This window comes from Podarcis pityusensis (assembly GCF_964106645.2).
Source record: "Podarcis pityusensis genome assembly, chromosome: Z".
NCBI lineage: Eukaryota > Metazoa > Chordata > Lepidosauria > Squamata > Lacertidae > Podarcis > Podarcis pityusensis.
In genome coordinates, this window is record NC_138044.1 from 26064670 (window position 1) to 26085039 (window position 20370).

At 41.8% G+C, this 20370-nt stretch overlaps 1 protein-coding gene across 9 annotated transcripts in view; it reads left to right on the top strand.

Moving 5' to 3' along the window:
• Positions 1-20370, top strand: part of GAB3 (GRB2 associated binding protein 3) — a 90889-nt gene that overhangs the window by 42996 nt on the left and 27523 nt on the right. For 8 of the 9 annotated variants that reach the window (XM_080991281.1, XM_080991278.1, XM_080991284.1 and 5 more), the window contains one exon: positions 17119-17422. In XM_080991281.1, the coding sequence (XP_080847407.1) occupies positions 17119-17422 (304 nt within the window). Of the gene's footprint in view, positions 1-15551; positions 15704-17118; positions 17423-20370 lie in introns of those variants that run through there. The other variant, XM_080991283.1, reaches the window with a different exon arrangement.

Here is a 20370-nt window from a genome sequence, read left to right on the forward strand (position 1 = left end):
TTCAGTGTGGGAAAGGGCAGTTGGAAATAGTTACTTCCATCAGCTCCCACCATGCTTTTCTGCATCTCAGTTCATTATTGTGTGGCGAAGATAAACTGCTGAAGTAAGTCAGCTCTTTGTACATTATCCATTAACAGATTTTGAGGGTTCATTCAAATAACTATCCAGTCCAACTGCATGCTATTTCATCTCTCTTACTCTGCAGCTCAGTAATGAAATTCTCACTTGCGTATCAGTTTATATTTTGCTGGTGCTGGAGCCTGAGTGGCAGAGGTTCTTCAGTAGTGCTCAACAATAGGTACCACTTAATGAAGCAGCCCAAAGAAACTGAATGCTGATGTGCTGCTTCTCATGCAAAACAGCAAGACTTTGCGGGGCACCCCAGTGAAACAAAGAACACTCACATCTATGGAATTCCACACGTGGCATATATTTTTCACAAAAGAGTAAGATATTTCACACAGACATTTTGTCTGAGCGCGCGCGCGCGCACGCACACACACACACATGTGTGTGTTGGTGAGTGCTACGGGTGGGGAGAGAGATTCCCATATTGGAAAAAAAATTAAAATGCCTATCACAGATGGACAATCACATTGTATGTAGGGAGTTGGACAGTGTATATACAGTGGTACCCTGGGTTACAAACGCTTTGAGTTACAAACTCCGCTAACCCGGAAGTAGTACCTCGGGTTGAGGACTTTGACCCAGGATGAGAACAGAAATCGCACGGTGGCAGCAGGAGGCCCCATTAGCAAATGTGTGCCTCAGGTTAAGAATGGTTTCGGGTTAAGAACGGACCTCCAGAACAAATTAAATTCATAACCCAAAGTACCACTGTATATCCGTTGAATTCTGTTTTTATCGATTTAGGGTTGCATCCAACTCAGAGTAGACTCATTGAAATTAGCGGATGTAAGCAAGTTAAGTTCCTTGCTATCAGGGGTATACCCTGAGTATGGCCAGTGGTGGATATCATATCACCCTAAGTAATTTAGATTGTAACTCATAATGAGCACAGAATCATTTTTTAAAAATGAATATACAGCACAATGAACCATTTACACAGATGGTTTGTGGCCCAGATATGTTTTTGTTTTTTTAATGTTCTGGCTGCTCTGTTATAGACCTATTTGTTTTAGCATTACAGTGGTACCTCGGGTTAAGTACTTAATTTGTTCCGGAGGTCCGTTCTTAACCTGAAACTGTTCTTAACCTGAAGCACCACTTTAGCTAATGGGGCCTCCTGCTGCTGCCGCGCTGCCGGAGCACGATTTCTGTTCTCATCCTGAAGCAAAGTTCTTAACCTGAAGCACTATTTCTGGGTTAGCGGAGTCAGTAACCTGAAGCGTATGTAACCCGAGGTACCACTGTACTTGATTTAAAGCATTTGTTGGCATTACATGTATGGATCTACAAGGGCTGCTTTGCCCTGAAATAATAGTTATTAGTGTCCAGGTAATAATAATACACCTGTATCTCAGAGGCACACCCACCAGTGCAGGAGGTATAAATGCAGATGAAACAATAGAAGGGTGATCCCTTTAGAGACAAGTCAGAATGTACTTCACAGTTTATTGAAAGTGAGAGTGAGACAGAGAGAGAAAGAGATCCAGCATCGCTAATTGATGACAAAACAAATCAAAGTGACAGAATCCTTCAGGCGCTATAAAAAAGACCATCCAGTTATTTCCAACTCAAACACAGTAATAAAGGGGGTGGTCTCTTTTGCATTGTTCAAAATAGTAGAAATGCATGAATATCCCACCCCTCAAGAGGATACTTGGTTGCATAAAATTTGTGTGTGTGTTTCTGAATTTGCATTTTTACATATACATTGTTATTATAATTTAAGTAGAAATGTAATATATCTCACTATAGTGGGGAAACTGACCTTTGTGCTCATTCAGTCTGCTGTCCCGGTGCAAACTGTTGATGGGTAAATTTAAGGCCCCACCTGCTGTCCGCCTTTGTGGTTCTTGGTCTTTAAACTACTTGGTCCATCAAATACAAAACTGCTTTAAATATCCTCTTACTACAACCCTTAAAATTAGAGGATTGGCCTCTGAAAAGTAGACTATTATCAAAGCAGTTTACAGCAATAAAACATACAACTGTACAATAATACCATATTAAAAAGTTAAAAACAGACAACAATTAACCATTGAGGAAGGATGTATTCTTGATTGCCTGGTGGAATAGAAAAGCTTTCAACAGGCATTCAAAAGTTTGCACAGAAGGTGCTTGCTGAATTGCTGTTGGCAGAGTATTCCACAGGACTGGGCCAATGGCACTAAAGTTTCTCATTGTTGTCAAATGAGCCTCACCAACATAGGAAACGACCAGTGGAAGCCCCCTGCAGATGATCTTGGTGATTGAGCTGAAATGGTACTATGAACCCGAGTTGTTCAGGGCTTTGTAAATTCATACAAGAACCTTGAGTCTTGCTTGGTAGTATTGGACTCCGAACTCGCAGTTTCCCTGACCGATTGGATTTTCTGATGAGGCTGATGGGAGTTGGAGTCTGTCAGACTTGAAGGGCCGTAAGTTCCCTATTCCTGTCAACACAGAAATGTTCAGATGGATTTGTTTACAAGCAGCCACTCCATAGGAGGCGAAAAGGTGACTTAACTTGTGCCAATCACACATTCTCTAATTAGCACCCATAGAGCAGAATTTAGAGGATCCTGGGAGGAAGGAGATGGCATGGAAAACCCATTTAGTGTTTGAGGAGGAGTTCCTTGAGCTTCATTAAGATAACAGTTCTACCGTTATTCTTTTTTAAGAACAGTATTTTGGGGGGGACTCTTGCAGACAGCCTCTTTGCCCAATTTCCTGTTTATGTTCCTTTTAGATCCGTGCTTTACCCTCATGTGAGATTAGACAGTTTAAGATGGGCTGTATAACTGTTGGCTGTTTTCCCCTGACAGTATGCTCAGTTAAGAAGACAAAACAGCAAAGAAAGAGAGACTTGCAGGTATAGAGCAGCATACAAATTTAATAAATAATAATAGAAAAAGTACCCTGTTTGCTTAGAATGTTGCAAGAGATAGCCAGAATGAAGTAAAACCAGTTAGCCAAAGGGATATGCCACCTGCATTGCTTCTCAACCTCTTAGTATCAATGCAACCAACATCTGTGTTTATGATCACACATAAACTGCAAGAAAAGGGATTAGTTGACATAAACTGTTTTGTTTTTGCAAAAGTATGTGTGGGGGTTCCGTTTGGAATCTTTCCATAAAAGCTATTAGTTTAATAAACCTTCTCAATACTTTTCAAAAAATTAACTGAAGCTGCAGTTATTTTGGTGTTGGCTATGTGCATTTGTACTTAGCACACCTGGGATGAGATACATGTTTAGCCAGTCTGATATAGTAGTTAAGCCCAGTAATGTGGAAGATTTTGAACTGGGAACTTTTCATAGGGTAATTTTCTTGGGAAATAGCCTGATGCCCTGGAACGTGATCTGATTTAGCGTGTTATTTTACTTGGATCTGGTAAAACTAAAAACTGTGAAACCGGCATCTTTGCCTAATACTGTATTTGCAATTGCAATTCATTTATTGTTTCTAGAGAACTTGTAAAACAGAAACATTTCTGTGGGACAATTAAGCTCCCATATTTTTTTCACATGAATATTACTCCCAACCCTCTGGAGCAGATTTGGAGGGAACATTGGTGGTTACCAGGGCAAAGAGAGTTTGTAGAAGCAGAAGCCTGCTGCGCAAGTGGGCAGCAACCTGTCCTTCAGCGTGTATGGGCAGACATTCACAACTAATTCAAGACTTAATTGTGTTGGTTGTTGGTAAACTTCTGGGCCCCATAAATTAAAAGTGCTCATTCTAATCCTTAAAGCCAACAGCCTAGAACCAACATAGCTCTTACAGTAGAGGTGTTGAGCCTGTGCCCTCCTTATGTTACTAGTCTCCTATTCCCATGATCTCCAGATAACATGGCCAGTGGTCAAGAATTATCAGAGCTGTAGTCCAGCAACATCTGGAGGACCACAGGATCCCTTCCTCTTTTTTAGAGCAGTGGCTCCCAATTAGCTGAGTACTGCAGCAAGGAGGAGCAGAATTATGTGCCCTGGTTTCGACCCGCTGCTGAACTTGCATGTTTAACTTGATGCTTTGTCCATTGGGGCTTCCTATAGCTTGTGGATGTGGGTGGTGCTCTGGTCTAAACCACAGAGCCTAGGGCTTGCTGATCAGAAGGTCGGTGGTTCGAATCCCTGCAACGGGGTGAGCTCCCGTTGCTCAGTCCCTGCTCCTGCCAACCTAGCAGTTCGAAAGCACAAGTAGTTAAATAGGTACCGCTCTGGCGGGAAGGTAAACGGTGTTTCTGTGCGCTGCTCTGGTTCGCCAGAAGCGGCTTAGTCATGCTGGCCACATGACCCGGAAGCTGTACACCGGCTCCCTCGGCCAATAAAGCGAGATGAGCGCCGCAACCCAAGAGTCGGTCACGACTGGACCTCATGGTCAGGGGTCCCTTTACCTTTATAGCTTGTGGAAGGGGCTCCCTTTTGCTAGGTTGTTCTAAATTTATATGCTTGGCTAGCTGCTCCCAGACATTGTTTAAGCCAATGAGGTCAGGGGCTGTGGCTCAAAACACCTGATAGCAGGAATTTGAAAAGGAGGAAGGAGCTATGTCAGTTAGCACCCTGGGAATAAGAAGTGAACAATGCTGATAAAGTTTCAAAGCCATTCCTGATGATGGTGGTTTATTTAGTTATTCTCGCTGTTCAAAGGACTTCAAATCAGATTATTTTGTTGTAATCTTTATTTACTTATTTATTTATTCACTTACTCACTCATTCATTCAAGAGTGTTCCTTGGCTGCTCTTCAATGAAAATTATTCCAAGAAGGTGGTGTGCGAAGGTGTGAATAATACTATTCACGCAACATATAAACATGATATAGAAAACAACAGGTAAGCTTCACAACATCCAGACTAAAACAGGGGGGGAAACAACAACAGAGGAGCAAAATACCAACCCAAGTATCATCTAAAATACAGTGGGCAAGCAGGAAGACTTTAACTTGGGTCCAGAAAGGGTTGCATTGTGCTCCATATGCCTCTTTCGGGGGATCCACATAGGGCAAAAGTTTCCTGCATTGCAGGGGGCTGGACAAGATGATCCTTGTGGTCCCTTCCAACTCTAAAGTTGCAGCAGCCTTCCAGGGTTTCAGGAAGGGGACATTGTCAGGCCTACATGGAGATACTGATGATAGAACCTGGGACCTATCGGTATCGGCAGTAGTGATTAAGATGGAACAATGGAGTGACCCTTTATGTGTGTGTTCCTATGTAATTTAGTTATTATTGCCCCCATATTGCAAACAGGGATAGGAAGGCACTGCTGAGCCAGGACTCCCAGTGGGTTCATAGCAGTGTGTCCTTTAGCTACTACATGCCTGAGGTAAGGTGGAATGCATGATCCCACAAGATGCACAGAAGACTCTGGATGCAGTTATTTGGATCCTGACATTGTTAATCCCCTTTCCATAGAAGCTGAACTATCCTGTGTCACAATTGTGCTTCAATATTTCTTTTCTCATGTACAACAGCAAGTGAGACCACATTTTTCTAGGTTGTATAACTGAAATAAATTTATCAGTTCTTGATCAATATGGGATACCATATTTATTTAGGGGAACACAAAGATTTGTTACAAACACCGGGAGATAAAACAGGGTGGGAATTGTGATCTGGATAAAGACAATGATTTTAAAAGGGTAGGGAACTCTCTTAAGACCATACATGGGTTTCCAGGATCAAGCAAACCTTCCAGTGGTTCATGTGGCCAAAGCAAAAGTGGGCAGAGCAACAGGTGTAAAAGTTACCTTTGTACAGTAGGCTAGTTTCTACACACATCCATCCAGAGTTATTGTCAGAGTTCACCGACATTCCAGCTAGACCAAAATACTCAAGGCGGTTATAAAGCAGGAGCAATAAGGGGTATGACCTGTGGAAGTTGCTGAGGGCCAGTCAGAGAGACCTGATGGGCCACATTAAGGTCCCAGGTGCAAGGCTTCCTGATTTAAGAAATACCTTGTTCTCATGCTGTTTTCTGTATAAGTCATATTTACAGGCTCAAAAAATATGCCTTTTGTTATTTGATCATTCCAGCATCCTATTTTCCCCAGTAATAAGCCATATCTATTTATCTAACCAATAGATTAACTGCTTCATATAAAGATAAACTCTGAGTGGTTTACACAGTAAAATCCATGAAATCCACAAAACTAAAATACAAAGATTAAATACATAACTGTCCCTATCACAGTAGACAGCAGAATCAAAATACTGAAACAGAATACTAAGCAGCGCAGTCTAAAAATTAACAGCCAGGAAATGCCTGAATAAACAAGCAAAAAGGCACCTAAAATAGGCTTATGCTTCTCAGAGAGTGCAGGGGGAGGGTGTACCAGAGGGTTGGTGCCAGTGCGGAAAAGGCCTACATCCACATTGTACCTAGATGGGTGGTGGGTACCACTCTTAGACTTCCTAGCTGTTTTCTGCTGCACCTGGAGAACAGCAGCCTGTTGGAACCAGAAGATTTGGCCAGCTAGCCCCACCCATGAAGAGCAAGAACTCTGCCATTGCTGTAGCTGTTTTCCAAGGAGAAGCCTATTTATTTGGAGGCTGCTGTTGACTGTTGTTTGCTGCAAGTGTGGAGATTGGGCGGTATCTTGAGGGCAGGGGCACTCACCTTAGGCAATTGTCTGTGGATGGGCTTGCTCTTAGGTCAGAGAATGGAGAAGCTGGGAATCAGGAGGTGGGAGATGTGAGTTAACTTGTCTTCTACGTGAGAGGTGGAGTGCTGAGGATCTATATCTATGTTGAAACCATTTGTGCAACAATGTGTATCCAGTGTCACTGATTTTCCCATTTAATATAATTTTGATTGAGCTATCACACTTTCCTTGCATCTTTTATCTGTATGAATGTGCTGTTTTCCTTCAGCGTTAGAAATTTGCCAGGTGCATTTTGCTTCTGGCTACCAGCCACTTGCAATCAAATGAAGATGCCTAGGTGCCAGGATGGCATCTCCACCATCTGGATGTGCATGCATGGGGCTCCTTCGATCTTGACTGTTTTCACACATTAGCAACACATCCTGTGGAATTCTATCCGTAATATTTTATCAGCACAATCAGAATGAATTTCAGGAACCAAAAGGTCTTATTGAAAAATACAACTTTCAAGCTGTCTGGCCCCTAAATGGCAACTAGACATTGTGTTTTGGCAACTGTTACTCTGGTTAAAGGAGCCATTTGGCACATAGCACTGTTCACTACTATGGGGACCTTTGAACAAAAAAGCCATAAATCACTAAGCCATACATTGTTTTATGTAACAATCTGTCAGCTGCTGCATGCCCAACAGGGCACCCTCCAATTATTGTAAAGGTAGACTGGGTCTGTACAGATGAAGGTAGTCTATCCGGTATCATGGTTGTTCAGGGCTTTACACGTTAATAATGGAACCTTGAATATGGCTCAGTAGCTCATAGGCAGGAGATGCAGTGCTTTTGGGAAGCTTTCATGTAGGGCATGAAAGCAATAGCCTTTTCCCATTATCGGTATTCACATGTTACATTCAATGGGTGTTAAGTCTGTGTATCTGTGCACACAAATTGTTGAGCTGTACAAATCAACAAAGGGCCACTCTTTCACAGAAACACTCGTACCTGTGTAGAGATGATTTGCTCAGAAAGCTTATCATTAGTCCCCAGCCCAGAGGTTGCATTCAACCATAGTGACTAGAAGCTGTTGATAAACTTATCTAACAATCTGTCTGAATAGCAGCAAATTCCTTAAATGAACTGCATGATATATGTAAAAGTCATTCCTGTTGTTTGCCTTGAATCCCCTGCCAATCAGGAAGAGTGAAAGGAAGGCCTTTCCTCACACATTGTCCTAGCTCCAAGGCATTGGTGCTACTTGTGAATTGACCTATTGCAGCAGTGGCTAACCCTTTCCGGGCTGAGTGCCACACTAATCACTGGTAACCCCTTTGGCAGCCACATGTCAAAATGGTTGTGGAGTAAAAGTGGATGCGGTCCTTTTTTCTTTTTAAGGGACACATTTTCAGGTTCTGCAGGGGGTGGCGGGTGGCAGGCAGCAATCACAATCCCATCCCTGCCCCAGTGAGGACTACATATGCTCACTGGGTGCAGAATGACTGGCAAAGTGGGGAATGGGAAGAGAATGGAATGGAGGAAGCAAAGCTGACTGACTTGGAACAGCAAAGAGGAGTAGGTGACTTCAACGTTTTGTTGCCAGTCCCACTAGTATTTTAAAATCATAATCAGTTCATTAAGCAAATCCATCAGTGTTTTGAATATGTGTGGTTATGCATATGTACACACACACACACACACACATACGTGTTTCCTTAACTGTCGCAGCCTGAAGTGTTGTTTTTCTCTCTCTTGCAAATAGTCCTTTCAAAAAACAAAAACTCCACAGTTTTCAAACCTATTTGACTTAGATATGCTCAAAGGAATCCATTCGCCTGACAGCAAATTTGCAAGTTTATTAAATAGCAGCAATGACTCATCCACTTGCAGCTGTTCCTGGGAGCGTAAATATACATAGACACTATAGATTAGGGTGTGCAATTTGGGATGGGAGCGTGGTTTTGGGGAAACAGATTTCTTTCGGCTCTGATTTTATTCTGAGCATGTGGCATTTTCACTTCTTCTCCCCACCCACAGATGAATGCTATCTTTTCCTTTTGTGTGTGCGCAAGGAGAAAAGGGAGCTTCCCTGCTGTTTTTGAAAATTCCGGCCTCTGTATGCTTTTCTATAAAACATTCATCATACAACTAGAATAAGACAGTTTCAGGCCAATGCTCTTTGCTAGTAATGGATGGGTGTCAGTTGAGTGGGAAAGAGGGAGGTGTTTTCCCCAGTGATACTTTTTAATGCCAGAGAAAGAGAAGATTTTTATACCTCATGAAAAATAAATTGATGAAGGTTGGATCCAGCCATGCTTACAGTAGACCCATCGAAACATGACTAACTTCATGATCCCAGGATGTGGTCTGGAGGCACATGAGGCTTCCACCTTGATGAAGGTCAGCAGGCCTTGATCTGGTCAATACCTGGATGGATGACCACCTGGGAAACACATGTACGCCAAGTGGTCATAGCAGTGAATGTTTTGCTTTCATATACAGTAGAGTGGTTTCTACATACATCCCTCTCAATCCTCCATTTAGGCATGCAAGAGTCATTACCAGAGTGCAACGACACTTTTCAGCCAGGCAAAAATATTCTAGGAGGGTATGACCCAAGGAGAGTCCCAAGGGCCAGGTAGAGAGGCCTAGTGGGCAAGGTTTCCCACCCCAGCTATAGAACTTGAACTCTGGGTTTTTTTGTGCCCTTTAGCAAAATCCTGTTCCTTGTGGGCATCTTCATCCCAAAAGTTTTGTGCTCTAGAATCTTAAAACTTGGGGTAAGCTGAGCGACTTCTAATTATTATTATTTTAATAGGCCAACACATCTGTTACTTTTAAATATGATGTAATTTTCAGCCTTGTTCTTTTTCAATCATTTGTCTGAAATGTTAAGAAGCCCCAACTCTACCCCAAGTACCCCACATCCTGTCAACAATAAGCCTTTCAGAAAAACAAAATGAAAAAACTACTCATGCCTTTTCTAGGCATTTTAAAATAGGCATCCTTGGATGCTGAAGCTGTCAGAGGTTAGACTGTGTTTCCAAGGCCAGGTATGAATGTGTTAAAAGACCATTCACAATGCCACATGTACAAGATTCCTTGTGAAAGTCAGTCACTGTGTTTGTTCATCTTGAGATTCCTGCATTGCAGGAGGTTGGACTAGATGCCCATTGGGGTTCCTTAGAACTCTACAATTCTATGATAACATGATAACTCAGAGTTGCTGTTTATCCTGGTTCATTGTGTTGTCTGATTGCTTCTCCACAGCACAAAGAGCAGAATAAACATGCTCACTTTTCATTGGATACCAGGATTTGATACCCATGCTTCCTTCCACTATAAGCAGAGGAGAGGGGCAAGGAGCTTCTCTTTATTAACAAGTGTGGCAGTGGCTAATGCAGGTTCCTTTCCCCCTTTGCGGCCAGGGTGCCTGCACCATCTTGTGAACCTATCTCCCTTTCTGCTCCTTTAGCTTTAATAGCCATTGTGTGTTATACCTTGCCCTCCAATGGCATTCATTTTGTGACTGGTGTGCTCCCAATCCAGCTTTTCCAAATTCGAAATGTGCCCAATGGCCCCCAAAGGTTGGCAGCCCCATCCTCACAACTGATCCTTATTCAGTGGATGCAGAGGTTGAAAGCTGTTTGTGAGAGCATTTGGTGGTTTTAGTCAGAACTCTGTTATTTGGCTAATGGTAGATGGCCCCATAAATGAAAAATGTGGGGATGATAAGCATAAAAAAGATATCTGGTTACACCCTGGGCATTGGACCAGGAATAAAATCACTGGTGCTTTTGCAATGGATTTCTTCATTTATGAAGGATGGATGCAAATTAATATAGATTTATGGAGACTCTTCAGCCAGGGTGCAATCATTTTGTGGAAGGCTACTCTCTCAAGCTAATAAAAGCAAGCGTCAGAAAGCATATAAACATAAAGTGTGTACCAGAGCCTCTAAGCAATTAGGAGCTTGTTTCCAGGAATCCAAAAATAAATGCGATGCTTCTCCTCCCAGACAGCTAAAGAAAGCTTAGATTGATATGCCTATTTGGGCTGCTTTGACAATAATTCACCCTTATTTTTTGGAAAGAAAGAAGACATTTAGGGCAAAACAGTCTAGGTCTCTCCCCCTACTTGCACTGAAGATAAAATTTGAAATTTTCCATTTGCCCAGTGGATTCCATTGTGCTGATGCCAATCAGATTAATCAAATCTCTCCCAATTCCTCTTTGTTATTCACATCTCTTACTTGTCAAGGACTCCTGAAGGGTTACATATAGTGGCTTCATTCTGTTGTTCAAAACACTGGTCAGTTGCTAACCATGTTTTCATGAAGGGTAAGGCTATCAGTTACTAGTTTTTCTCCCTTTCTCATAATGTGAGAACTTTGGGCCATCCAGTGAAGCTGAATGGTGGAAGATTCAGAACAGACAATAAAGCTTCTTCACATAACACATAGTTAAACTGGAATACACTAGTGATTGCCACCAACTTGTTTGACTTTAAAAAGAGAAGTAGACAAATTCATGGAGGATAGGCTATGCATGGCTACTAGCCACAATGGCTATGTTCTGTCTCCACTGTCAGAGGCAGTATACCTCTAAAGACCAGTTGTTGGGTAGCACAAGATGCAAGACTGCAGTTGTATTCAGGTTTTGCTTGCAGGCTTCCCATAGACATCTGGTTGGCACTGAACATGACTATGAATTTGAGGGACCATCAGGGCTATCCTTAATGTTCTTATTAAACTGAACATTATTTAAAAAGAAAAAAATAATTTTGCAATAACTTAGATTTATTCATATTTTTACCTGCCCTTTACCACTAAATTCAGATCAGCTGTTGTAGCAGATAGTTGGCAATCACAGAAGGCAAACAGTTGTACTGGAGTAGATTTTTTCTCATTTTTTTAATTTCATGGAGGGTTGGTTTTTTCCCTTTTTCTAATGTGGAAGAATATCAAAAGTGGCATAGGCTGCCCCTCAGTGTGAAGTGGTATAGTCTGTGCAACCACCTCCTCAACCAAGCAATTCATTTCTGCTGCGCATGTGTAGGCCTAGTCCAAGATGACGATACATATAAGACGAAACATATAAACATAACAGACACAGGTCTGCTGTTGGTGCTTTTAATGGCAGTAGCTGGCATTAGGCCCTGAAACGGCATTGTGGGGGGGGGGGGGGAGAAGGTGATCTTCATCCCACTAAATTCAATACCCCTTCATGGTGTGGCAGTGGGAGAGCTGCCCCCTCACCTAGAGTCTGACGTTTCACAGCCCAATTTGATGCCTCATTCTGGAAGTAGAGACTTTGAAAAGGGAGGAGGGTGAACTAAATTTCACTTGACCTTCCCACTTCAAAATGTGCCTTGAAAGATTTGATGGTAGGAATAATATAACTGTATCTGCTTGCGTGTGTACCTCATAAATTACATTTATTCACCAGCTGGATCTATGGGACTTCTTACTAAGACAAAACGATTACAGAAGAAAATCCATTTTGAGGTGGTAATAGCAGGCTTCTGCTCCCGTCATTTACTGCAAAAGCACCATTAGAGCACATTATGAATTTAGTAATCTCTTTGACTGACAGGGTGGGGAGTAGCAGGAACTTGAAGCCTGATCATTACTTTGCTTAGTTTCACACCTACCCCTTTTCACTTTCTTTCTCTCCCCCCCCCCTTTCTAGATACAATTTATTTTATGATAACAAAAAACCAAAAACATACACATCACAATCAAAAATTTAAACCATAAATCTTAATTGACTTCCCCCCACTCCCCCTCCTAGTTCCATTATTTTATACTTATTCATGCACGTCCATAAAATAGTATATTCTTAACAGTCCAGTTTTAAAACCTTATTCATCTTGTTACAAGTGCCTTTTAGAAGTTCAACTAATGTAGAAGCCTATACACAAAGCTTGCAAAGTATGCATTTCCCCTTTTAAAAAAATCAATGTCCTTTTTCTTTCTTGGGTTTCAAATTATCTAATATGTCCTGCATAGTTCACTAATTTGTTTTGCCAATCTTCTTTATCTTCTTTGGCGGTGGCTTCTTCCTTCTATAGGGATGGGCTGGTCTTGGTCTGGCGTCCACTCTCAGATGCAGGGACAGAGTCTTTCACTCAATAAATCCATTAAGTCCTGTACCTTTCAAAATCATAGCATCTGTTGTTTTTTTTAACAAAAATCATTTTCAACATTCTCTTTAAATCTTTATATGTCACTTCCCAGGCCTTCTTAATAACTTCACATTGCCACCACATATAGTAGCCTCTCATACCTTTTGCCCTCCCTTCCTGTTTTGTCTCCATCACAGTCAAAGCCTCCCAAATCAATTCACATGAGGTGCCATTTTTGTCGTGGACCACCCTTACTTTCCCTTGCATTTTCCTTGAACCTCCCACCACAACCTTTCCCACCTCGGTGGTTTGTACATTCACCTCTTTAAATTGTCCCATAGCCTCTGAAAGTAAATTAGTATTTTCCCAAATTTGAGAAGCTGCCTTATCAACATTTTCCTTTATCTGATCGAACAGTTCTCTTTTAAATTCCAAAAGCAAATCGTATAATTCATATTTTATGTTCTCTTGTCTTACGGCCCTGCTGGTTTGTTTCAACATTGAGATTTTTTCTTCTGCCATTTCTAATTTGGGATGAAGGGGAGCCAATTCTCTCCCCGTTTCCCAGCTTCCTCTCTAAGATTAAATTCCAAAACAAAAAGTCCTTTCCCACCAAGGAAGGTGTTATTATGGCTTTATCAGTACTTTATTAGGACATTTCACTAGACTCAGTAGAGAAAACCATTACTTCCAGCCTCTTTCCTACCTCCCTTCCACTTTACTCACAAAACCAGATTTTAACGATTATATATTCCCATCAAAATGATTTTTAATTACCAATATGCATAAAACTATAATATTAATGTTATTTTAAAGTCTGATTTAGTTCAGTATTAGCAATGAATATTACAGTCCTCTTTTTTAATCATGATTTTAAACCAGCTGTTACCTTTTAATAAAATAAGTCCACAATTATAATTCCATTAGGTTAGATGTCTTCAACACTCTGAAAGATCAAAAATTTCTTTCCTAAAAGTAGCGTAGATTCAGAGAGTCAGTCCAATCTTTCTTCCAGAGAGGAAATTTGTAGTATTCTTCCATTAAATAACATTGCAATCCTTCTCCTGTTTGACCTCCATTTTCACTCAAGTTCAATCACAACATAGGATAGATTCAGGTTCAAATTGAATTCAAGTCAATTTTGATGTTTTAAAAATTCTTGAGATTAGTATAAATGAAAGCTGTGTGGAATCTTTTAATCCTTATTGTTCATTAGTTAACTTATCTCCCAAAGTAAACTTCATCAACACTTCACTTGTATATATTTTGTGCTCATAGCACCAGGAACGGGAGCGGACTTCCTTTTAACACTCCCTTTTTTTGCCGAATCGATCAAATTAAACAGTCCTCACCTTTGCAGTCGGCTTCAATATGCTGGAATGGTAACCGCTTGTGGCTGGATCAGAGGCTTTGCCTCACAGAGCTGCGGTGGTGCCTAGTTCACCAGCACTTTCTTTTTTCCCCTTTCCCTTTCCTTTCCTTTTCCTTTTTCTTTTTTTCAAATACTTTATTGAAATTCATATGTAACATAGATAATGTACACATGCTTGAATGAACAAAAATATAAACAGAACCGTATAAACAAAAACCATATACACATAATCTTCTATATGTTTACGGAAATTAAACTTAGCTTAGATTTATGCTGTTTCTCTCCCCCCCCCCCTTTTCTTATCTTTTTACTAACATAAAATAAATGAGACTAGACTTCCTATCATTTCCTGGTGCGTCATCTTTCTGATGATGAATGTACCTATCATTATTAGCTTACTCATTCTATATTCTCTAATACATTCTTACAACAATTTGTCTTATTTCTTATGGGTTACTTTAGACGAGGGTCAATCGAATGCTTCCATAGACATTATACCACAGTTATAATTTTGTAGATACCTCTTATATTTATTCCATTTTTGAACAAACACTTGTCTTTTATTACCGCTCAAACTGTTGGGCAATTGCGTCATTTCTGCAATTCCTGTAATTCCTGTAATTTACATTGCCAATCCGATAATGTTGGAACATTTTCCTCTTTCCAGTTCATTGCTACCAGTGTTCGAGCTGTGGCCGTGGCATATAGGAAAGTTTACCTTAAATTTTTCGGAATGTCATTGCCTAAAATGCCCAAAATGCCTCTGGCTTTTTAAAGAAATGTTAGCCCAAAGATTTTTGCCTCATGGAGCTGCGATAGTGCCTAGTTCACCGTCGCTTTCACTCGGCTCCCCACCACCACTCTCCGCACCCCGAGAAGGACCCCGAGATACCCTAGTACTCCTCTTGGAGTTTTTTTGGGGAAGTGCTCTTCCCAGAGGCTCCGTGAGGCCGAATCTGACAGAGCTGTCATATCCGCGGTCGGTCTGCCCTGTCGCGGGAACCCAGAAGTGCCCTTTTTCACTTTCACCCTTTTCTTCACCAGACCCCTGAAAAGTGATCTGAAGGCAAGCACCAAGATTTTGACAGGTTCTTCAACCCACCCAAGGATGAAATGGGGCTGTGTGCACAATGGCTGCATTCACATCACAGTTTATTCTGTTTTGATTACTTTTCCCAAACTGTTAAATTCCACATTATATTTTAGCCTTCAAATGATGTAAAAGCCACTTCCGGGCATTTTGCACAGGTTTTGCATTCATTTCCGTATTTTCTTGCAAACAAATTTTTTTTCTGGATGCAGATAACCCAGTAATTCCTGTACAGTATAGGGAAGTTTTTAATGTGCAATGTTTTACTGTGGTTTTATAATTTACCAGAAGTCGCCCAGAGTGGCTGAGGCACCCCAGTCAGATTGGCTGCATATAAGTTGTTGTTGCCGTTGTCATCACAAAGCTTGCAGTATATTCTACTGTAGTTCCAGAAGTGACTTGCTGCATCAATGCTGCCTGCTGCAAGGTAGCCAACATAGGACCAAGGCCACTGATATGGGGGGGGGGGCAAATTAGAGGGAGCTTTTGCTGAGAGCTTCATCAAACCTGGAGTTGGCTCTGTTCTGGGTTGTCCATAGTCCACCCTCTCCTGTGGTGAAGTTGAAGCACCCTTTCCAAATGTTTGGCCCATCACAGAGAACTTTGGGTTGATGAGAGAGATGATGCTCATTTGGGCTGGGCACAGCCCACAAAAGACATATCTCTCCCCTCTGTCTGAAAATCATGGTTCTCTTTGCTTGATGATCCCATACTAACCTCTGGACCATGGCACATAACAGCCATTTCCCGAAATCCTGTGACCTGAAGAGACTATTCAGCTGCCCAGACTTTGTTAGCTCAGAGATTGAAAGAAAACATAGTCCCTACCAAGGAAGAATGGTAGATAAAACTGATGGACTGTGCTGAAATGGCAAAACTGACTGGAAGAATTAGGAATCAGGAAGATTTAAATTTTAATAAGGAATGGGGAAAGTACACAGTGTATTTGAAAAACTACTGTAAACACGTAAAATCATTAGTAGGACTAATATGACACTTGTAGCTAAAAGTTGAATTATGGATTAGTTAAAGATTTGATAAAATTGGAGTAACAGACGCGATGCAGGAGAAAATATTGGCATAAGGATCCACAAAAGAGGAGGAAGGAAGTCAAAGGGGATTTATTGATTATATCGTAATTGTTTTCTTTGTTGTTGTTTGTAAACCTGGAAATCCAAAAATAAAATTAAACCAAACAAAACAAGCCTTTTCAATTGTTAGCATATGCTATATGTGATAGGAACCTGCATATTTACAGTTTGCACACATTCCTGAGGTAGGGTTACCAGACATCCCTGGTTCCTGGGGACTGTCCCTGGACAAATTCCTTCCCCAGAATGTCCCCAGATTTGCAAATCTATTGCTCGGAAACATGGCAGCGGCAGCCTCAGCTGCCCAGAGCCAGCCTGGTAGCGCAGTTGGCTCTGGCTGGCTTCAGGAGCTGCTCGCTTCCATGACGCCCGCCATTTTTCCTCTCCAGAAGTCCCCATATGATGTGTCTTGTGCGGAGAGGAAAAATCAGTTCTGTGTGGATACCTATTTTGACATCTGGAGGTCTTATATTAACTTAAGATGGACAATACTGGTGGTTAGTGTATCATTAATGAGAGTTGATAGGAGTATTATCATTATTATTCACATGTTCCTTTTTTCTTTCATTCCATCTTTGTTTTTATTTATAACTAAAAAGAAATTTCTGATGCAGCCTGAATCTTTTCTGATGTAAATGATGCAAATTATGCTCATCTGTATAGGGGGGAAATTCCAGAACATTTTCCTATTTAAATTATTTTGGCAGACACACATTGCCACCAACAATCCTTCTCGCTATTTTTTTCTCAGGCTTGGCGAAAGCGCTGGTTCGTGTTGCGCCAGGGCCGAATGAGCGGAAACCCTGATGTCCTGGAGTATTACCGAAACAGCCATTCCAAAAAACCCATCCGGGTGATCGACCTGAATGAATGTGAGGTGGTGAAGCACTCGGGCTCGAGCTTCATCAAGAAAGAATTCCAAAACAACTTTGTCTTCATTGTGAAAACGACTTACCGCACCTTCTACCTGGTGGCCAAATCGGAGGAGGAAATGCAGGCTTGGATGCACCACATCACCCAAATCTGCAACTTCGGACATTTGGAAGATGGAACAGGTAGGAATGGAAAGACGGATCAAACTCATGCAAAAGTGGTTCATTCACTGTTAATATCTTAAATGGATCACAGCTTGGTTGGAGAAAGTCTCTGACCATGTGGAAGCATTTTGCATACCTATGAAGGGGGTATTCCTCCCCACCTCTCAAGTTTTTTGAATCTTGTATTTTGGAACATGTTTGTAAAAGTTTCCCTGACCAAAACCACTTTTAAATATATCTGCTTTTTTTCTGAATTGTAGAGAAGCAAGCACCAAAATCTTGAAAGAGGCTTTTGCAACCTGGGGTCCTCCAAATATTTTGAACTACAAATCCCATCAGCCCCAGTTCAAAACCTCTGAAAGGCACCAGTTTTGGGGGAGAACTCCCTTTAAAGAGGCAGGTTTTCCAGTCACAATTCTCCAAGAGATTTGCAGCGTGCACTTTCATTTTTATGCCGTATGCCTGGGAATGAATCATCTTGCAGATGGCTTGTTGATTACGAGAAATGTTTCAGTGTCCCTTAAAAGAAAAAAAGGGGAAACTAAAAGCCAGTTTTCTGATGTTATCACTGGAACATACCAAATCTATATACCACTTTAATTTGCTTTTAGACTTTGAGGACGCAGCTTAACGTCAGATGCATTTAGCCCAGTGTATTTATTGATTGAGGGGATGGGTTGCTAGAATCCTCAGCTTATATTATCAGCCAACATAGCTGTAGCTCAGTATATTTGCATGGCAAAAGAATTGCTGAGTAGCAGGCATGCCACAGGGCAGAGATGGGGAACCCTCTGAATATTTGCAGGACTACAATTCCCATCAGGCTTGACCATTGGCAGTACTGGCTAAGCTGATGGGAGCTGAAGTCTAACAACCTTTTTGGAGGATCACAGTATCCCCATCTGTGCCTTAAGAAGCACTGGAACATATGAAACTGCCTCATACTATGTCGGACCAATGGTCCATGTGGCTCAGTATTGTCTACATTGATAATCAGTGGTTCAGGATTTCCGACGGGGACTCTCCCAGCCCTACCTGGAGATGCTGAGAATTGAACCAGGGACTTTATACATGCAAAGCAGAGTTACAGCCATTCCCACTGTGGTTGCAGGTATAACTGGCTGATATTGGGGAAGGGGCTCCTTTAAGTACTTTAGTCCCAAGCCATGCAGGACCTTGTGTACTAGTGCTAATAGCTTGAATTGGGCCTGGTAGTTCAGCCAGTGCAGTGCTCTGAGTGACACATGGTTTCATTGGGCTGTCCCACTTACCAACCTGGCAGCTACATTTTACACTAGCTGCAGTCTCTGGGTGGTATTAAAGGGCAGCTTCACATACAGTTCATTACAGTAGTCCAGGCAGGATGGACCAGAGGTTTATGAGTCTGGTAGCTTCCTATGCATAAAAACAGAGGTACTTCAAGGGTCTCCAGTATATACATCATGTAATCTCCTATCTTGCTCTGTAGTCATATGTGCAAGCTTCAGTGATTTTTCTTTTCCCAATTAGTGCTTCAGCTTATCAAATAAAGCTTTATTCTGATGGTGAAAGCAGACTGCTGCCTTGATTGCCGAGCAGGGAGCAGGAGGAAGAGAAGGGGGAGGGGGGAGAATGAGAACATAGAATCTCTTTGCTCCCTCCATAGAAAACGGACATACATAATTTATGGTCCGCAGATGCTGCCATGTGCCTTTAATGGACCTCAATTTTATTACTAGGCTCTTAGGAAAATGTGCAGAAGGCCACCGGCTTCTGTCCTTGGAGCCTGGCTTCAGATGTCGGCACAGCCCAAAGGGACACTTTTGTATTCTCACTTGCTCTCCCTGCAAAGAGCATTTGCTAATGGGCTGGAGAGAGTACTCAGAGGAATTAGTGCTTGCCAGTTCTGAGCCCTGGAGATCAACTTTCTGCCCCTTTATTCCGTGTGACTTTTGCTGTCTGTTTCTCAGAGACATTGTGCATTTGCTGTGGATTAGCTGCATGTAAGCTAGCCATGTTCATTAATTTCAGTGGGACTACTCTTGAGTAGGACTAAGATTGGCTGTAGCCCATGGCTCCCAAGGAATGAACAGGAGCCCCTAAATATGGCCTGTAGAGGGTCGGGGAGATCAGAATCCACCCTGCTGACAAGATCCTGATCCTCTTCCCTTGGGTATAATATTTGTTGGGAGGGGGATCTTTCAGACTCTGATACTTTAATTACTCTATGTGCTTCTTTCCTGCTCCTTAGCGGCCCTCAAAGCAGCTTATAGTCAACAAAATACAAAACTGGAAACTGGAAAACAACAAATATCCATAAACAAACCCAGCAACCAGAGTACAAAAAGCAAACACGGTCATTAAAGTATTTGGAGGAGAAACGTGTAATATAATTGGAAAAGGTGTTGTCTTAATATTTAGTAATCTTGTGTGGCACCAGAGAACTAGTTTGTTATCAAAAGCAAGGAAGTGAAGGAGACAGAGGACGGAAAGTGTTTGTGAGCCCACATTGCTCAGACCATGGTTTCAAGGTTGTGATTTCTGAACAAGGTACTTCCTCCTTGGGTACGTCCATGTTGACAGTTCAACTTGCTGCAAGACTTGGCCTCACCTCTGTCTCCAAAGTATCTAGCACTTACTCCACCAGCAAGTCATAGGCTCTCAAAGAGGAACTCCTTTGCCACTCATTTGAAAAGTGGGTTTGCCTGCACAATATTAAGCAGTGCAGCCCCTTAAGCCTTCGATACCCAACGTGCTGCCTCAATACTTTGTGGGACTACAACTCCCGTTATTTCTGACCATTAGCAATGCTGGCTGGGGCTGATGCAAGTTGGAAGTCCGACAGCATCTGGAGGGCTGTGTGTTACCTTAAACTGTTCATGTCAAAATTTAATTACGGACAGGTGTAAGAATCTTTGAGATTCCTAATGAAATCACTGTAAACTCACCTCAGGGATGGATGATCAGTGGTAAAGCATCTGCTTCAC